The sequence below is a fragment of the Pleurodeles waltl genome, chromosome 7 (genome assembly GCF_031143425.1).
Source record: "Pleurodeles waltl isolate 20211129_DDA chromosome 7, aPleWal1.hap1.20221129, whole genome shotgun sequence".
NCBI lineage: Eukaryota > Metazoa > Chordata > Amphibia > Caudata > Salamandridae > Pleurodeles > Pleurodeles waltl.
In genome coordinates this window covers 537,611,824-537,632,687 of record NC_090446.1, presented here as the reverse complement: position 1 = coordinate 537,632,687, position 20,864 = coordinate 537,611,824, and the positions used below count along the sequence as shown (strand labels likewise).

The window sequence follows — 20,864 nt, the reverse complement described above, 5'->3', positions numbered from 1 at the left end:
TTGGAGTCTTCTCATTTATAACAGATTCTTGATTGGGATAGAAATTAGGTATTTGGGTGCTACATGAGCCTCACACATCACATATTAAAAGATAGAGCTCCATTATTTTTAGGTCTGGCATTAACCATCCCTATGTTTGATAAACAATATACTTATATCATACATACTTCCATACAGAGGCTTTGAGGCTTTTTAATAACAAAATATGTAGACGATAATTATTTAACTGCAAGGACTTTAAGTCGGCCTCCTTCATGTATTGGTCAGGCGTAGTATAATTTATATTTTGCTCCCGCCCACCACAGCATCAAGCATAGTTCACATGGTCAGCCCACTTCAGCCATTGGCTTACCAGAGTGACAATGTTCTGCTTTTGAAGTGTGCACACCTGCAGAATAAGTCATTGCCCTTCACTGCCAGCTCAAGTTCAGGAACCGATGCCAAACCTAATGGCTTTGTCATTGCTTGTTTCTTTTGCTTCCAGCACCAATACCGTTCCAGTAAAATTTGCAAAATTGGATCAAGGGAGCCATAGATAAATGATAATTCATGCATAGTGTAAGTGTCATTTTAAAAGATTTTATTCTGCAAGGCACCAAATCATTTGTGGCACTAGAATGTGTTCATTTTTAAATTCTTAAATTCTACCGTGAGCATAATTCATGTATGCCCATCAAGTTCCTAACAGGCTGATGGGAAAGATAATCCTGAATGCTTTGAATGTCCCTTTTTAATTTTTCTAACTGGATATTTCAATTTTCATTTTGATTCAGTATTTGTTAAGTGAGGAGTCCGCATTTTATTATTCTATATATTGTATACACTATCAGTCAACCAAGAATAAATTGAGGACAGCCACTCAAACAGAGCAGTTCGTGACTAGTCTCATTGTTAGGATCGCTGACAGTTTGTGCATATTTGTTTTATCTCAGTTAATAAATTCTTCTCAATACAGCTCATGCAGAATGTATCTTAATCCCCCCCCGCCCCCCAGGAAAAATAAAACACTTTTTCCAGATGTACTGTCACATGCGCATTGTCATCAAGGTATTTTATTATTAACAACATATAGTAATATGATCGGTTTATTCAATTTTTACAATCAACTAAGAAAAATGCACTAAATAAATATTTTAAATAACATGAACTGACCCAGAGCCCAGACATTACACAATCTCATATTATATTCGATTTTGCACAGATTTTAAAGAAAACGTATCGTGAGGGAAGGAAGCAGTGGACAGTTTTAATTTAGTGTTCACAGAATTTCTATAGATTGTGCTCACAGTTTCTAATACGGAGCAAACGTTTATTTTGGGAAATGAGGGTGTTTCAATCAAACGTAAATTTGCAAGAGAAACTAGTTCTAATCTAGAAAAGAGTTGTAAGAGTTCTGATGGGAGTCCTGCTACAACAAGGATATGTCTCCGGTTTGTGTGTCTCTTCATCCTTTGAGCTGTGACAATTCATCCTTCCATGCGTATCACTTCCTGTGACGGCATTTCCTGGTCTGGCACCTCACTCACTGACGCCCCTAATGCAGGACTCCATTGGTGATTCTAGTTCGCAGAAGGCAGCTGGCAACTTCCCTACGTCATTATCTACAATAACATTACCCACTTCGGATCCTATTTGAATCTCTGGTGCATTGTTGCCATCCGGGGCCATGTTAGCTCTGTGCCAGCTCTCTGCTATGGCGTCTATGCACAGCATTGTAATTTCATATTGGCAGCACCTCTCATTTTTCCATATTATCATCATATTTTGGGATCTTCTCACTGAAGTATCTTTGGGTAATCTAGTATCTACACTGAGATCCTGGGGTGTGAAAATAGTCATAAGAATAAATAATGTATTAATAAATAAATATCACTCTATTTCGTATTTCCGTTAGTGGCCCACACAGTACACACATTCTACAAAGTTCTGTAGAGCCACTTTTACTTTATACCACAGTCTTCTTGTAACATTAGCTTGAAGTCCATCGTACATACATGTATGTTTCCTTCCTCTCATTCACAGTGGTAGGGTTCCTTCATTGTGTTGTAGCCTGTGAGTGTAAAGTCAGTTTGTATAAAAGGATCGCACATTGGTGGCCTCTAATGTCAGGCGAGATTGGGCGGAGTTGATGTTGGTTACTGCTGATAGGCTGACATTTTAAATGTCGCTAAGTTTTCTCAGGAGCACACTGGCTATAGTAACCAGGGCCAGGCTGATGGTGGGGAGGTGAGCATCCGAGCTCACTCTGGCAACGCTTACGAAATTTTGACGCACCACACTGGTGGCTGTGATATTGAGGTTCATTGTAGTGCTACTTATCTCCGGCACAATCTGCTTGATCCAGTCGATGTAGGCAGGGATCCTGCTGTATACGCCTGGGCGGTTTGCCAATGCACAGCCCTCCCCGAAGCTTGATATTCCTGCCAGCAGCCAAGTCCCATCCTGTTGGCAGACCAGTGGACCACCAGAGTCACCCTGAAAAAGATAGAGAAGGTCATGCTATTGTTTCAGAACTTTAAATATTGCAGATATGGCAGCTCCCAAACCCTTTGCAATTGCAACAACAAGGAAACAACTTAATGTCACATCCAACACACACCCAGAAGTCTCAGCTGAGAAATCTGTTGCCATCAATGATGCCATAACTGAAGCAATAACTGACATACATTGAGATGGACTACTAGGTCCACGAGACAGAGTAAGGCTGTTGAATTTAGATTACATGGCATCATCATTTAGACAATGCTGATGCATTTTAGTTGGTGGTTAATATGTTGGCCGAAAGCCTTAGTTTTACAACCCAAATGTAATTTCTTCACTAGCTCTGCACATAAAATGGAGGATGCTTCAGAAAGGTCCAAATTCATTTACCATAACAACGTGTTTTTACAGCTCCGCTTATCACCCGTCCACTTTTTCTCAGCCTTCTTAGTAGCAGATGTTACTTGTACCCATTGTAACGATACTCAGGTTACCAATGTCGGAGTATTGTAGCCGTGGTGGGGCTCAATCCATGACCTGATCACCTGACAGATGTCAGCAATAAGGTTTAACTCACTGAGCTATCATAATGTGACAAGCTCTTTAAAAAAAACTGGGGATCAAGGTGAATTGAAACCGCACCTTCTTCCTTTATTATATATATGCAATTTATGGCACTTTTCGGTGCACGGGTCGTGAGGGCCAACCCCCTAGACTTCAAATAGCCATGGGTTCATAACATTGAAAAGGAGACCCAGCACATCTAAGTGTCCATTGATATCCACAAAATTATCACATTTCTTCAAAAATCACATATTTCAATAGAGTTCTTATGAAAACTTTTTGTTCTTTATTTATCCACAATGACAATATCTAATCTATCATAGCCAACGCATTTCGTCCAAACGGACTTCTTCAGGGTTATAAAAAATATACAAATACATAAAATATCAATCAATATAATATTCTATATACACCCTTCACCCATATTAAATATAAAATGCCGTGAAAAAATTTAAATCTTCAATAATCACCATCATGGTCATTTTTTATTTTATTAAAGAAATTAAACTAATGACTTAACTTATAGAAAAATATAAATAGAGGGAAAAAGGCTAAAATATTTTTTTTTTTTTTAATTAATTGCAATAATTTCCAACATTGTTGTTTTTTTATTTATTTCTTCATTTCCTTCACTTCCTCCAAAACTACCTATGTAATCTTATTATGTATTTTATTTTAAACTCTTCATATTTTTATTTTTTTATATTTTTTTTTAAGTCATTAGCTTAATTTCTTTAATAAAATAAAAAATTACCATGATGGTGATTACTGATGATTTTAATTTTTTAGCTTTAATTGATTTTAGCTTGACTCTTTGTGAGTGTTAGGCCCTCTTGCCCATCAGTATGGGATGTGTCCTGATACCCTCAACCAGAAATTAGGGAAATGTTTAAAAAGTGGTAGGATCACAATGTTGCAGTCAAAATATCTACTTGCACCCATATTTAGTCTGCAATATTGGTTACCACTTTATCATCAAGGTGCATAAATGTAGAGGTCAAATCAGTAAATCTACTGTTCCTTCTCGATGCCTATCTTGTTTATTCAGTGATAGTAGTGCTGTGAACTCAACACTGTTGGATGTCGATATTGTTGTAGTCAGTATTGTGACATACAACCATAAAAATGTTTTCTACCACAATGAAGAGGACATAGGTCAACGGGCCAGTAAAGCTGATTGATTACATCTTTCTCATATGTCTGAGAGTGTCTTCTCCCCTGGAGCTTGAAATCAAAAACAATAAGTAAAGTCCCGGGGGTGATTGCTTTTGCTACATGAAATGATGAATAAATTAGCTCTATGCACTATATGTAGTATAGTAGTTTTTGGAACTCACAATCTATCACCCCAAGGGATTCATGCAAAAAAAAATCCCCAAAACTTGTTAGACAGTATGCAAGCAAATTGGAATTTTCACTTTTCAACCTAGAACTTTAACTAATTATTTAACTTACTTTGCAGCCATCTTTTCCCCCTTCTACATATCCGGCACACAACATGTCCTCTTTCACCAGGCTGGTGTTTTCATTCAGCAAGTCATTCTGGATGTGGTAAAGCTCATCGCATGTTTCGGCATCAATGAGGGGCAGTTTGACCTTCTGCAGGATGCCAGGGGAAGGGAGTGCTTCTGCAATGTACAAAATGGCAGATGTTAGGCTTTTCTCAATACTACCACTCATATCAACTATGCATTTCTCCCTCCCCGTCTTTCCCTCTGTGTTAATTTTCCTTCCCTCTTCTAACCTTCTCCATTTCCAGGACTGCATTTAGCATTCGACCCCTTTGCCAGTCTTTGCTGGGCATGGTCATTGGTCGGCTTGTTTTAACCTAATGATGTTTTGAGCATCTAAAACATGCTCATAAGTCATGTTTATTGAATTAGGCATTAGGTTTTCCCCACACTCCACCCTTGTTGTCAGGAGTAACTTGCAAATGATGTTATTATTTTTTCAAGAAATAGAATCTATGTCAACTTGACATTACTGAAATATGCTGTTAGCCCACAGAGCACTATGCAATTAAATGTTGAGTAAGGTTTGAATGCTGCTCAGTTTAAAAAAGGGGCAGTACATCTCAGCAACAGCAGCAGTTTTGATGCAAATGTTAATTGAAAATCTCATGATAACCACTATGATCACACGCAAAATTAAGTTATTTATTTTGTCTACATTTATTTATTTACAGGTTTTTGAATGCCGAATATTAAGGATTAAACTGTTTCTGAGCATTAACTGAAGCAGTTAGGACAATGGTTCTTCGGGGTGTTTACTAGACTTTTATAGGATCACACAATTTGATGAGCAGAGGAAACCAGCATAAGAAACCACGTCTCAGGGTTCCTGCCTGACAACTATACCATACAACCGAGTGCACATCAGTAGAGATTTTATTCAGCAGGGAACACAACTGGGTCCTAGATATCACTATTTCTGGTACCATGACATCCATTCAGTTATGTTCCTGTTTGTTGCATTAAAACTTATCGCCCACGGCGCTTATACTAACCTACGCCTTGTGTGTCATGAGAAGCTGCACAGTTGGGTTCTACCACAATCCAGGAGATAATAGCTGTTCATGATCTGGAGGGTCTTCCACTCCCAGATTCTCTTACCTTGAGAAGAGATGTACCCCCAGCCGGTGATCCAGCAGACCATCCCAGTGGGGAAGTGGACCGCAGAGTCAGGGAGGCAGATGGGCATGATGTAGTCGGTGACGTTTACGGGGGTCTGCAGCTCCACAAGAGCAAGGTCTCCAGGGGATCTACTCTGGAAGTCATAGTTGGGGTGGAGTTTGATGGTCTTCACCTTGGATATCACAGCATGGGGATTGCTACCTGAGAGTTGCAAGCTCCCAAGGACCACTGAGATGTGCAGGGGACGTGCCCTAAAAAAGAACAATAGAAAAGTAAATGACTGTAACTCAAGTTGTACTTTTTGGCACAATCAAAAATGCTGGAAGGCTGTGGTGTTTATTGCACTATTGCCCTAAAATTTATATTTCTTCTATTGTTTTTCTTGCGAGCCTCTTCCCAATCTAACATTATGATGAGTAGACCCGCCCCCATTTCCCAGCAGCCTCTTCTCATTATGGTGGGATGAACCGGACACAGTTCATCAGTTGACACGTTATTACTGGGGTCATGGTATTTCACTGAAATTCAGGCCTTAATCTAAGATTGTGAGGGAAGGACGCTACGCTGCAATGTTGTCCCCCCCTCCACATGTGTGTACTATATGGAAGGATGTAAAATAAACCCTTGCAGCCTCTGTAGTGCAGGGTGGGTGGCCCCTTTGGAGTGTCCCAGAGCTGAGGACCTTTTCATGGCTCTGAGGTCGTGTGAATTAGCAAATGTATGGGAGTTTACCCCAAACTGTGCTTCTACCATCATGATGTGCTTCACTACTGACTGGAGTAAGGATGTTTGCTTTTGGATCCCAGAGGTTTGCTGATTGCTACTTTTCCCATTCATAGATTAAAGGGCTATCGTGCTCTAGAATTATTATTTTTTCAACTCGAAATATTTCACGGCATAAGGTTTGAATGGGAATTTAGAGGAATGAAAATCATTTAAGAGGACATTTTTCAGAGCAGATACTTAAAAAAACAGATGGGCCGTAAATATTGGCAGCCTAAATTGTGGCAGTGATACCGAACACCATTTCCTATATTAAAGGGAACATTCGGTGAATGATGTCACAATATGTCTTAAAACACAAGCTGACATTATCTAACAAAGGAACATACTGGAATGCATATTGTTGTTGATGGTAAAGATGTAGGATTGGGCAAAGAAAACATTTTCCCTATGCTGGGTGGAACTATTAACAAAATGCTGTCACTCCATATTGATATCACAATGCAGAGATATTGAATGGTCATTAAACTATAAAAACCAATGCAGACAATGCTAATTTGGTGCAGCGCAATTAAGTCTCAGTAGATAAAGTGTCAGGAAGTATGTTAAAATGGACCCTGCGTAAGGCTAATGTTAAGGCGTGGTTTTGCTGGTTGAAACATGCTGGTCAGAAAAATCTGGGAGGCAAGTCACATTGTGAACAATGGCTGCTACGACTGGTGCATTGAACTGCTGCCTGAATTATATGAAGGGTGCCTGAGGGGTGAACATTCTGCCACACGCAGTAAATGGTATGAGTGTTTACATACCACTCAAATACGTGGCACTTCAGTACAATAGACAGCGTTATAGGCACACTAATGGACTTTGCAAAGATCATATAAGGAGCTGATGATGAACTTGAGCAATTTGCAGCATCACTGCCTGTCCATTTTTTGCCTTTATGACATTCCAAAAGTGATAGGAGAGGAAGTGGGAGCACGGACACTTACCATCGGAGGCAGTGAGCAGCGGATAACACCCATTTCTCCGATATGAGGGCACCTCCACAAATATCACGGTCTGACATGCGGATGCTGACTTGCCAGGGCCACTCACCGCTGCGGGCATTCTGTCCTCCAACGACCCGGCTCTGAGCCCTGGATCTGCCGCATACTACACAAGAAAGAAGGGGATTTGTTACTGAATAAAAAAGTTACTCACAAACAAAAAAATTCTTTTCAGCCCATTAATGAGTTAGTGATCCACTATCCTATTACTACACCAGCATGCTGCACTCATTTGAGTTTGTGCAGGGATCAGTTCTTTAATTTGTGTAGGTGGATACAGGTGGTGGCCACTGGCACTCAATTTTGAGGAACAAGACTTATTTTTTCACCATCAGACTTTGATCCAGAGCAAGAAACAGCAAAGCAGAAAGGAGGAAACAAAAGATAATAAAACGGTGACAATGGGAGCAAGCAAGAATAAAATACAGAGGTAGCAAGTGCAGGCTGATGGAAGAAAGAGGCAAGAGTTGGAGTAAATACTAGTGAACCTCAGGAGGGCTCCTGAGAAAAAGTGTGGGTCCCGGGTCTTACTTTTATTTCTAGTTATTTTTTTTAACAAATTAAAAACTGGTGTTAATGGGAAATGAGATCGAGCTTGCAGAGTCGCACAATTTCCGAGCTCAGCATCACTCTTGTGGTGACCACTCGCAGATGCCTTATGGTCTCAGGCTGCCCTTGTCACTAAATAGAATCAGACCAAGGATGAGAGTGGACAACAAGGGTCTTCGTAACAACACTCTCTGATGGGATGCTGCATGTAGTAAATACTGTCGGACATGTCTGATGTACACTGCTCAGGGTCTCATTCAACGCAGATGGAGACCTGACAGAATAATCAGAGTTGCATCTCAGATTGGTCAAAAAGATAAGAACTCGGGATATAATCAACATGTCTCCACCTTATTCAGAATTTGACCAGGCAGACTTTCACAGGATCTGTTTTGCGTCATTGTTTTTCGCGTTCAGTACTTAAATGGACATTCTGCCTATAGTGCCAACCTCACAGCCAGAGGGCAGTTAGCATTTAAGAGGGAAGAACTCCCTGCTGGAGAAATGGGGGTGACACAATCTCAAACATGTGAAGGCACAAACCTGTACACAACTATGGCGGATTTCAAATTAGTGTGGGTGCATGTGGACCAAAAATAGTCCCTCATAAATTAGGTAATGCTGTTATGGGGACAGTCAAGAATAGGAAGCAAGAATATCGTGGTCATAAAAAAGACAAAAAATTGGGTGTAGGAAGTTGGCTCTGTATATACTGTTTCAAAGTAAGAAATAGTGTGCACAGAGTCCAAGGGTTCCCCTTAGAGGTAAGATAGTGGCAAAATTAGATAATACTAAAGCTCTAGTAGTGTGGTCGAGCAGTAGGCTTATCAGAGGGTAGTGTTAAGCATTAGTTGTACACACGCAGGCAATAAATGAGGAACACACACTCAAAGACTTACTCCAGGCCAATAGGTTTTTATATTGAAATATATATTTTCTTAGTTTATTTTAAGAACCACAGGTTCAAGATTTACATCAACCACTTTAAATGCAAGGTACTTCACTTAGATACTTTAGGAACTTTGAATGAACACATTATCATGTACAGTCTTTGTAAAAATGGCAATAAGCTATTTTAAAAGTGGACACTGCAAAAATCAACAGGTCCTGGGGGAGGTAAGTAAAGGTTAGTTTTGGAGGTAAGTAAAACACTTACATGTCTCAAGTTTGGGGCATAGGCAGCCCACCATTGGGGGTTCAAGGAAACCCCAAAGTTACCACACCAGCAGCTCAGGGCTGATCAGGTGCAGAGGTCAAAGAGGTGCCCAAAACACATAAGTGCCTATAGAGAACAGGGGTGCCCCGGTTCCAGTCTGCCAGCAGGTAAGTACCTGCGTCCTTGGGGGCAGACCAGGGGGGTTTTGTAGAGCACCGGGGGGACACAAGAAGGCACAAAAAGTACACCCTCAGCGGCACAGGGGCGGCCGGGTGCAGTGTGCAAAGAGGCGTCGGTTTTGTATTGATTTCAATGGAGGGACCCGGGGGTCACTCTAGCGGTGCAGGCAGGCACAGGGAGGGCTTCTCGGGACAGCCACCACTTGGGCAAGGCAGAGGGTCGCCTGGGGGTCGCTCCTGCATCGAAGTTCAGTTCCTTCAGGTCCTGGGGACTGCGGGTGCAGTGTTGGTTCCAGGCGTCGAGTCCCTTGGTACAAGCAGTCGCGGTCAGGGGGAGCCTCTGGATTCTCTCTGCAGGCATCACTGTGGGGGCTCAGGGGGGTCGTCTCTGGTTACTCACGGGCTCGCAGTCGCCGGGGAGTCCTCCCTGAGGTGTTGGTTTTCTGCAGGTCGAGCCGGGGGCGTCGGGTGCAGAGTGTCGAATCTCACGCTTCCGGCGGGAAACGTGAAGTCTTTGGAAGTTGCTTCTTTGTTGCAAAGACGTAGCTGGTTTTGAACAGGGCCGCTGTTCACGGCAGTTTCTTGGTCCTGTAGTCCAGGGCAGTCCTCTGAGGCTTCAGAGGTCGCTGGTCCCTGTCGGATGCGTTGCTGGAGCAGGTTTTCGAAGCTGGAGACAGGCCGGTAAGGCTTGGGCCAAAGCAGTTGTTGTCTTCCTCCTTCTCTGCAGGCTTGTAGGTCAGCAGTCCTTCTTTCTTCAGGTTGCAGGAACCTGATTTCCTGAGTTCTAGGGTGCCCCTAAATACTAAATGTAAGGGTGTGTTTAGGTCTGGGGGGCAGTAGCCAATGGCTACTGTCCTGGAGGGTGGCTACACCCTCTTTGTGCCTCCTCCCTGAGGGGAGGGGGGCACATCCCTAATCCTATTGGGGGAATCCTCCAAAAACAAGAAGGAGGATTTCTAAAGGCTGGGGTCACCTCAGCTCAGGGCACCTTAGGAACTGTCCTGACTGGTGGGTGACTCCTCCTTGTTTTTCTCATTATCTCCTCTGGAATTGCTACAAAAAGTGGGTGCTGTGTCCATAGGGGCGGACATCTCCACTAGCTGGAGTGCCCTGGGGCATTGTAACACGAAGGCTGAGCCTTTGAGGCTCACTGCTAGGTGTTACAGTTCCTGCATGGAGGAGGTATTAAGCACCTCCACCCAGTACAGGCTTTGTTTCTGTCCTCAGAGAGCACAAAGGCTCTCACCCCAGGGGGGCAGAAACACGACTCAGTGGCAGGCTGGCACTGACCAGTCAGTCCTGCACTGAAGGATTGGGTAAATTACAGGGTGCATCTTCTAAGATGCCCGCTGTGTGCATTTTGTAATAAATCCAACACTGGCATCAGTGTGGGTTTATTATTCTGAGAAGTTTGATACCAAACTTCCCAGTATTCAGTGTAGCTGTAGCATTATGGAGCTGTGGTGCTCGTTTTTGACAAACTCCCAGACCATATACTTAATATGGCCACACTGTACTTACAATGTCTAAGAATAGACCTAGACACTGTAGGGGCAAATTGCTCGTGCAGCTATGCCCTCACCTGTGGTATAGTGCACCCTGCCTTAGGGCTGTAAGGCCTGCTAGAGGGGTGACGTACCTATGCCACAGGCAGCATTTTGTGTGCATGGCATCCTGAGGGGCATGCCATGTCGACTTTGCCTTTTTCTCCCCGCCAACACACACAATCTACAATGGCAGTGTGCATGTGTTAGGTGAGGGGTCCCTTAGGGTGGCACAACATATGCTGCAGCCCTTAGGGACCTTCCCTGGTCACAGGGCCCTTGGTACCACTGGTACCTTTTACAAGGGACTTATCTGTGTGCCAGGGGTGTGCCAATTGTGGAAACAATGGTACATTTTAGGTGAAAGAACACTGGTGCTGGGGCCTGGTTAGCAGGGTCCCAGCACACTTCTCAGTCAAGTCAGTATCAGGCAAAAAGTGGGGGGTAACTGCAACAGGGAGCCATTTCCTTACATTAGGTATATATTAAAAGTGATTATTTTGAGTAGGGGCTAGCCTCTACTGTGCAGTTACTTGTTATATTGTGGCAGATTTAAATTATTTGCTGTTTTGTGATTAGCTTAGCTGAGAAGGAACACTGCAGGGCATAGTGCTTGGGGAAATCTTCCGTTCCTACACCAGGTGATGTACAAATTACAGTGCTGATAAAAGACAAAAAAACTTAAGAACTAACAAGCACTGGTAAAGACAACATGTCTGCTGTGCAGTGTGAAGACATTGACAGAGAGTTACCCAGGTAAAGCCTCCTTCAGCAGGACAGTAGTGGCGAGTGTGGTTAGTGGGGCTGTAAGCCGCTTGTGGAAAGTCTCTCCCAGGAATGGAGAAGATGCTGGTGACAAATGTGCGATGCTGTTTGCAGTAAGGTACTACTTGACAAAAAGACCAAAGCCATAATGTAAAATCAATGGCACAGTGTAACCATCTGCAGAATTCTGTGGCCATTTACTGAACTTATTAGTGCTCTGCTCCCCTCCCTACCCAATCCAGATGCTGTTCTTATGCTGTTACCAAGCATGAGAGAAGTGCTGTGGTTGGTCTAATCGGGTTGGAATGCCACTCAGTTAGGGCCTGGGAGTCTGCGCTGGTTCTCCACCCGGCTATGCAACACAGCTCAGGTGGAGAGGTCTAAGTGCGCATGTGGGTTTGGCTGTCCTGAGTCAGCCGGACAAACTGACATGCACACGTACAGGGCACCTACCACTCCTCCCTGGTTGCTGCAGAGGATGTCCTCATCCCAACCTGTCCTAGAATCGGCGGACTGGCAGATTAAGTGAAAAATAAAAGTATAATAAAATAGTTTTACTATCATTTTATTTTTCTGCTGCCTTTCAGCAGTGGGGCGATGCTCCTCCACCATAATGGTGGGGTGCCCCTGCTTAATATAACTGATACCGCTGTTCGATTTGCCTCGAAAGAGATGGCACAAATTCTATAACAACGGATCAAAAATATCACCCATTACACTTGAAATGCTACTTCCAGGATTTTTCAATGTTGCCAGTCATACTTCGAATTTCCCACATGTGTAAAATATGCTACTATTTTACAAACTAATGTTAACCTCTGTTGTATTTATAAGCTGTGATCAAACTGAAAGTAATTAGTACACATTATTTACTTTAAGAACTGAATACAGACTCATCCCAGTCTGATTTAGAGTTTGGCAGAGGGTGTACTCCTTTGCAACGACAATAGAGTCTCCTCTCTGCAAAACTAAAGGTCCCACCTCTGATTTACAGTCCGGGCAGACCTTAAGTATGTCAGCGATGGAGACTTCTCTGTTGCTGACATACTCATATGACGACCCTACAGACTAAGGGTTGGCCATTCGATCACCTGCCCGATTTACAGTGGGCGGTTGAATGGTCAATTTATACTTTCCATTACTGCCATGAAAAACGCGGTGGTAAAGGACAGTAAAAACATATAAATTATCCCCACAACATAGGAGAAATGTTTTTGAAGTAACAGAAACTTGTAAAAGGTTTGACAGGCGTCCATCAAACTTGGTTCCTGCCAACATGAGTACAATCCGAACTCCGAAGACTAAATAAGGCCCTTTAACTCGTGTTAAAATAACTTTCCGATCTATATTGATTGATCCTGGTCTTCATATATAAGATCTACACAACGTAAAGACTCCCACCTTCTTAGCTTATGTTAAACTGTTGTCTGTCAATTATGTGTGGGCAGTAGCACTTACCCTGGTTCCGGTTCACATTATTGGCACTGGGATCAAAGGTCATGGTGTCAGGGATCATGGTGCCAGGCGCTGAGGTGAGCGAATTCACATTGCTGATGCCTGCAAAATAATAATACAGGAGAAACGGTTAAAAGTCGGCAGCACAATCCACTTTAACACATGCGCTTAGACCAACTGTAGGAAAATCCCCATTTCAAGAGAATTGTACTGTGTCTAGACCAATATACTTAGTGTCCCGCACTGCTAATGGGTCTCCGACTCACGTGACCACTTTGGCCCTCAACAGCGGCCCAGTGATCCCACTGTGGAAAAAAGTGAAAAACTGCAGACTCAAATGGAGTGGTGTTACTGCGCCTCTTATTTCTGATTTTATTTTATTTTTAGCTGAGGACAAACCCCAGGTCATACCTTGAGGACTATGCCAATGATAAAATGTCTTGAATTACAGGTTTGCTTGTGAGAATCAGTGCACAAATACCGATTCCTGTATGATATCCCTCACTACATACGGGGCTATAGGGTCTCAACTATTGTTCCTCAGTAATTCCGGAACATGATATCACCAGTGCTTAATTTGTGCTTGTTGTTTTTGGTGCTGAGCACGGCCCTTATTGTTGAGGCCGGCACTTATTCTTCGCCCCCAAACATTTGCTGAGAGCAAAAGACACATATGGGAAAGACGAAGGAGGATTAAAACGGAAAAGCATCACAATCCGAGAAAGTAGAAAGCTGCAAAAGTGAGCTGAAGGGGCAGAGAGCGGCTATAAATGGAATGAAGTGGCCCGAGATGGCTTCAGGATTATGTGACCTCAATATTCCGTGTTCCCATATTTAATTGCACCAGCAGCGAGTTTAAGAGGAGAGCTTTGAGCACCTTGTTATTTACAAATTAAGCACTCCCGAAAACAATGTCTCTGTAATACCTGGTGCACAGAGTGGAACTGGGACAGAACATAGACAAAGAAACCCAATTAAAAGTGGTTCTCATTACCAGATTTGGGACCTAATTGACAAGGGTTTTGCCCCACTGTTGCGTCATTTTTTTTTAGTTAGCAGTGGAGGAAGCAGTGCTCTACACTGCTCCACATTTACAAACTGAAACATTGGGCCCACTGCATCAGTTTGTAAAGCATTGCGTCACATTATACCTGCAACAGGTATAATGTATGCAAGGTAGGCGTTCCCACTGGAAAAGCCACGCAGAACTGACGCAGTGAAATTTACATTTCACTGTGTCATTCTGCAACTTCACTGCATCAGAATTTTACCGCCTGTCAGTGCAGGCATAAAACTGATGCAAGGCTTTTCTCAATGGGGGGCCTCCTGGCATTCCTCTAGTAAGCAGGTCCAGCAATGCCTGAGTTTAGCGCCACAGATGTGTCAGAATTTCTGACGCAACTGTGAAAATATGTGGCATGGAACTCTGTATTGTAAATACAGCGCTTCCATTGCATTGTTAGGGGGTTGTAGGGCAGCACAAGAAATATGATACATCGGAGCAGTGGGGTCGGATTCTTGTAAATGAGGCCATTGATAGCTAACAAAGTGACACAAATTTTTAAACTGGGGCAGTTTTGACCTTGGAAACACAAAGGGCTATCTTTACAAGCTGCTTGCGCTGCCAGTGCGTCACTTTTTTTGATGCCCCGACAACGCAGACCCATACCTAAAAGGCCACTCAAAGCCACTTTGCGTGACTTTTCAAGGCCTTGTAGATATGGAGTAAGGCAATGCGGCACAAGTTGCTGTGTTGCCTTACTCTGCATCAAAGAGGCGTTCCATGGGTGTTTCTGTGGGTGTTCCAGGATTTTGAAAACTTGGGAATGCGTCAAAAGCCTTCACCTCCCTAGGGGAGGAGTAAGGGAGGCGCAACGAGGAGAAATACAATTATTACTCCACTTTGTTTCCTTTTTCTGTGTGTGCTCATCCCCACAACACAGACACCCTTGCACCATGGTGCAAGGGTCCCTGCATTGGTACATGCCAGCCCATTGTTTGCCTGTGCAGGGCGAAAGGACAGAAGTACGCTGTATCTTGTAGAAACTGCACATTCATGCCCTTTTCTTTTGACGCAGGACAGCGCAGTAAGAAGTCTTGCGTAATTATTTCCCAAATTATATGTGTTTTGCGAGGCATGGAATACTGCCTGGATTTGTGCCTGCTGCTGGCACTGCTTGTGGTTGTAGCAAGATCAGCAGTAAAAACCGGCCCACAAGCTTCACCCCCCCCCCCGGTCCCCCCCACTGACCTGTCAGCCCAGCCCTTCGGGCATTGCGAGGTTGCCCTATGAGCCAGTCCGACCCTGCTGGTGCAGTATTAGTATCACCTCTTAATAATAGGCTTGTAATGGGGAATCGTAGGTAAGCCAACCAGCTTTTCATTCTCTCATTAGGTGGTCGGGTGACATCCCTGGGGAGATAGTACCACTGCCGATTCTGAGTGAGCTTGCTCTCCAGCACCTGAAATTACCGACTGTGAGATTACTTGGAACGATTTCACTGGGAGCATTTCTGCAACTACAAAGCCACCTTCTAGCCAGAGGACGTTTTTCACCAGCTCACAGAACCCGCAAAATGTCAGAGGTAAAGTTCCCGGAAATACGATGAAGGAAGCATGTTATCCGGCATTCCGGGCGCTTTGACTATTGATGACGAAAATTAGGGCTGGAGGCACCGGCAGCAACCAGTGTTCGCCCCTTTATAGCAGGCATCTTGTACTGTGTGCCAACAAAGCAAGCAAGCAGCAGCAGATACCTAAAGCACCAGTTGAATTATTTGCTTTACTGCTGGTTGGCGTAAGTTGCTTGATGCACAGTTATTGCACACGGCAGAATATTAAAAAACATACACCAGATATAGGTTTTGTTCTCTGCTTGCGATTTAGACAGATAGAGACATTTTGCTGCCACATTACCTGTCTAACGCAGTAAGACTCCGGGCAACAAGCGATTTGGGGCCTAGCTCCTGGCACGATAACTAACGGGCCACTGGCGAAGTGACTGATGGGAAATGCCACGGTACTTAATAGGAAAGTCACCACTTGACCAATAGTGTGAGGGTGACTACTGTGCACTTCTGTAATGTCTCAAAGGGGTATTTCGGTCAGTTCTTCTCCACAATATGAACTTTCGTAGTTCAAGGACACTTTAAATGTTACATTTACACTAGATAATAACATACGCGTTTCAGTCATTGGCCACCATTTTTGAGATTATGCTTCATTAAATGTCTTGAAATGGTCGTTAAAATTCCATCTCTTAAAGAACAACAAATAAATGGGAACACAAATCAGAATTTGAATGGAAAAACACACGTATGACTGTATGTACAGATGTAGGAGAGGTACACTTAATTAGTTGTGTCAGATTAATTCAGGTACCTCCATGGGCAGAAAACTTTAAACGGTCTGGCAAGAAAAAAAACAGGTTTTTTTTGCACAAACTGGGCCTCTAACAATTACTAATCTAGGATGTCGTTCGCTTGGGGGTCAGCTGAGGGCTGGAGACCTCCGGTAATATCATTCACTGGATAGCCCCTTTAAAAATAAATACCATACATTCTGGGAAAGTTAACTATAAAGTAAATGATTAGAAACACCACTACAAGCAGATTAGTTTCGATGATGACTCTATGCCACTTACAGATGCGTACACTTTAATGTGACAATACTTCTGCTGTGCCAGCGTCGCCGGAGGCTCTGCTCTATGGCTCTGCCCTGTTATTGCTAGTACTCATCCCAGCCATTACTGACTGCACAGTAACGAGGTTAGGTACGTTTTATTAGCATACTGGAAAACACTGCATATAAAATGCAGCTCCGAAAGTGCATCACATTTAAAAACAGAAGTTCCACAATTTGTAGCAACGTCCAAAAGTATAAAACAACTCATAATATAAATAGAACTGTGCCGCAATCATCTCCCTTGAAACTATGGGCTCTTTTGAACAGAATCTTAAGAAAATCGTGAATCATTTTAAAAACAATATACGCATATCCGTGTGAATCTAATCTAGTGAACTACTGCAAGCGTTTTTATCGCACCATAATTGACAGATTTAAAACGTGCTTTCGTTGACACATTCAAATGAGTGCACTATGAAGTCGTTTTATAGCTCTAGAGATAAGCTTCACTACCCAATATATTATTTTAGAAATAGTAATAATGCACATACACGCTACCTCACAAACCACTAAATTGTGTCCTTGCATTTGAAACTATACTGCACTCAACTGCCTTTTTGCCAGGTTCTCACTATATAAATACAGCACATAAACATAGATACGAACATACATACATACGTAACAGAGTCATCCAATAATAGCTTCCTGGCTTCTATGCAGATTTGAGTGTTGCATTCCTTAAAAAGATTCTTCATCCAACCCCTGCGTAAAGTCTGGAAATTAGTCCCTGGTGGATTTTCCTTATGCCTGAGTAAACCATATTCTTTTTTAAACAATCTATATAAACGTTATTTTTCTCTGGAAGTGGAGGCCCAGCAGTGGCGAAACGGAACACGATGTCCCTCTACTGAAAATTGTATTGCGGCACCCCCGAATCTCCCATATCTCACAGACATTCAGTGGTCTTGGACTGAATGAGGATAGGTTGAAGGATTAAGTGCTCCAAAAGTGTTGCCCCACTTTCACTGCAGGGGCTCCAAGGGCCTGTGTTACAGCCCTGGGGCCAGCAAGTTAAGACTGTTATAGCTGCTCTTGGAATGAGCACCTTAATACAGATTTGCAGTGCTTAATTTGTAAATAAAAAGGTGCCGGTGCTCAAGACCACCTCCTCTAAAACACGCTGCTGCTGCAATTAAATGTGTGAACATGGAATACTGAGGAGCCTTCTCGGACCACCTCATTCCATTTAAAGCCGCTCCGTGCCCCTTCAGCTCACTTTTGCAGCTTTTTGCTGTCTCCGATTGTGACGCTTTTTCATTTTTCTCTTCCTCCGTCTTTCCCATATGTATATTTTGCTCACAGCAAATGCTCGAGGAAGAAGAATAAGCGCCGGCCCTCAAAAATAAGTGCCGGTGCTCAGGTCCGGAAATAACAAGCACAAATGAAGTAGTGCAGATTTGGAACCTTCCCACCCCCTCCTACTCCAAATAAAAGATGCTAAAGGGATACACGAGTTATCCATATGGAAGGTTAGAGCTGCACGCACCTGCTTGGACACTGCTGGAATCCCTGGTTCCAGTTGGATCGGTGCTGAGGGTAGGTGGATCCGAGAGGAGTAGTTTACACAGTCTAGAGCTCTCGCTTGTATCCAGATAATTCACAGAGTGGAACTTTCCCTCAAGAGTAAACCGTGATCGTGCAGGTGTTGTGTGGAGAGGGAACGGTGGAGTGAATCACTGCCGGAAGTACATGCAATGCGCGAGACGGAGTGAGGGCGAGTCACACTGGCACAATTAAGTAATGTAGGGCATAACAAATTGAATATAGCTGCGGTCACGCGCCAGTGCTGCAGGCCCACGTGTTACATACGTACATTGCTCCTTCCTTCCTAGCTGTGTTCAAGAAAGATGAGAAGTTTATACAGAGTTCTGCTACTGCTATCCAGTAACATCATGCTTTGGCATTTATCCAGTGCAAGACACACGGGAAAATATAAAGTGTAACAGCCTTTCCCAGTTAGCATAATCAAGGCAGCCGACAGCTCGTCCTGATATTATTTTTTTAGCAAAAAAGGAGTACACATCATTGCCAGCAAATCGAAACCGGGTACAACAATTTTGACAACGCGTCTCAGGATGATTACGCCCCACTAATCCACGCTCGGTCGGTGTACACTCGTTGTCTCTCCCTATTATGGTTGTTGAGAACAGGGGTCCCTGCCAAAAACTGAAAGGATCCATTTGCAAACTTGCGCGTGGGCTTTAAATTGGGTCTCCCAGCCACCGCTTCCTAAAATGAAAAAAGAAGCACCACCCAGGTGTCTGACGTCACGTTCTCGGAGGGTCTTATGTTTAGACTGTCAGCTAGGCGTGCTATAGATATCACTACAGTGCTATGCTGTCTTTGTATAGACACTACATGTATTATATTATATTATATTATATTATATTATATTATATTATATTATATTATGCAGTTTTTTGTTATATGATTTTGCCACCCCACTTTAGGTTTCGTTATATCAGTGCTGAATTTCTGTTGTTTCTAAAAAAAAGGGGAATAACTGATCCTTTCTCTATTTTTCATTCCTGGTGGTTTTTAACAGCACATTTTCGATAGGAAATCCAATATTCATGTGTTAAGTCACAACATGAACACGTGGAGTCAGGTTGAGTGAAATAACACTGTTTTGAACGCTGTGGATAACGTACCACGGTATGATATTCTCTGTAGGCAAATGGTGTCTATAATTTACGACTTTACAACTCAAAATTGCCATAAAACACTGCCACTAAACCAACGAAAAGAAACTCTATAATTCATAGAAAAGTCTGTATAGCCACGGTAACCCATTACTGCAATTCAACCTTCGAGTACGAAAATATCCTAAATATATCCAAAAAGTCAACAAATACGCTTGAACTAGTGTATATAATACAATTGTGCTACAAACCTAAATAACATAAAATCATGACTGTGTAAAATTAGGACAACAGAAACATGTCATAAAAAGCACTGATGAGGAAACTACATTGAGAGACAGTGTACATGCCACCAAGACTACACATTGGTCTCTTATGGTCAGAATGCCTTATTTAGAGTTAGACGAATGGGATACTTCCTTACAAACGTGGTAGATGACGTTCCATCTACCATATTACAAGTGCATTTTATCCTATGGCACTTGCAATATGGTCAACAGAGTTTCTGTCAAGTTTTGTCACCGTATCCCTTGTGCAAACTCTAAATAAGGCCCAGTGTGTCCCCAATCCATATGTTTGCCATGCTCAGTTCAAATATTGCACGACCACAGAAAAGTCTTCTGTCCCACAAGGTGCCTGGTCGGTGCAACTGGTCAATCATATTGGCCACAACTACTTACACAGTCTTATAGGCCCCTCCTTGCCCTAGAGGCTTCAAAGCAGGTGTCAAGGAGTGGAAAACGATGAAGCCACCTCATAGGAAAACAACATGCAGAACATATGCTCAACTGAAGTGAGGTCTATAAGGAATGAAATATCCTAGCAGTCTAGCTGGTCGCCTGCTTTGCTTTTGGAATGATTTCAAAAGGGACCAACAAGGCTTCCAGGTAGCTCGTAAAGGTTTGCGTCTGCTGCTGAGAGATGTTTCTGGCTTGTAATCTCACAGGCCAATGTTCTTGACTATTGAGGTGGCATCATCATAATGTAGAGGTTGAAATTGGTGGGTCTGTGTCAATAATCACTATGTGAACACTACTTCCAAATATTTTCAAAATGTGGGTACTGATAAATAGTTGTAGTTGTGTCTTTATGCTTGGCTCAAACCAGCCTTGGATATTCCAAATTAGGAAGACAATCGATAAAGCTACATATGTTACAAAAAAATCTTACCTAGGAAAAGAATGAACAGAGCTCCAAACAATAAGGTTGGTCCCATTTTCTGGATCGGTGTAGGCTTCTGCCACCTTGTGTCTGGACTTGACTGCTTGTCTCTGCTCCACAGACCTGTATGTTTGCCTCTGCTGTCGATGTTCTTGTTTGGTACTGTAGCAGAGTGCTTCTTATATTGTCTCACCATTGAAGAAGGCAGGGAAAATACCACAGATGTTGCAATCCCAAGATTTTCAACTTTGTACTTCCTTCTCAAAGGAGACTCTTGAA

At 42.9% G+C, this 20,864-nt stretch overlaps 1 protein-coding gene across 1 annotated transcript; it reads right to left on the bottom strand.

Moving 5' to 3' along the window:
• Window positions 1–1,030: 1,030 nt before the first annotated feature.
• LOC138304309 (serine protease 27-like) lies at window positions 1,031–18,432 on the bottom strand. The gene is made up of 6 exons (XM_069244260.1): window positions 18,269–18,432; window positions 13,102–13,200; window positions 7,394–7,556; window positions 5,658–5,929; window positions 4,501–4,673; window positions 1,031–2,475 (listed from the first exon to the last, which is right to left on the bottom strand). Exons 2-6 carry the CDS (start codon window positions 13,157–13,159, stop codon window positions 2,158–2,160), a joined length of 984 nt encoding a protein of 327 aa, XP_069100361.1. The 5' UTR covers window positions 13,160–13,200; window positions 18,269–18,432; the 3' UTR covers window positions 1,031–2,157.
• Between the last annotated feature and the right edge of the window lie 2,432 nt (window positions 18,433–20,864).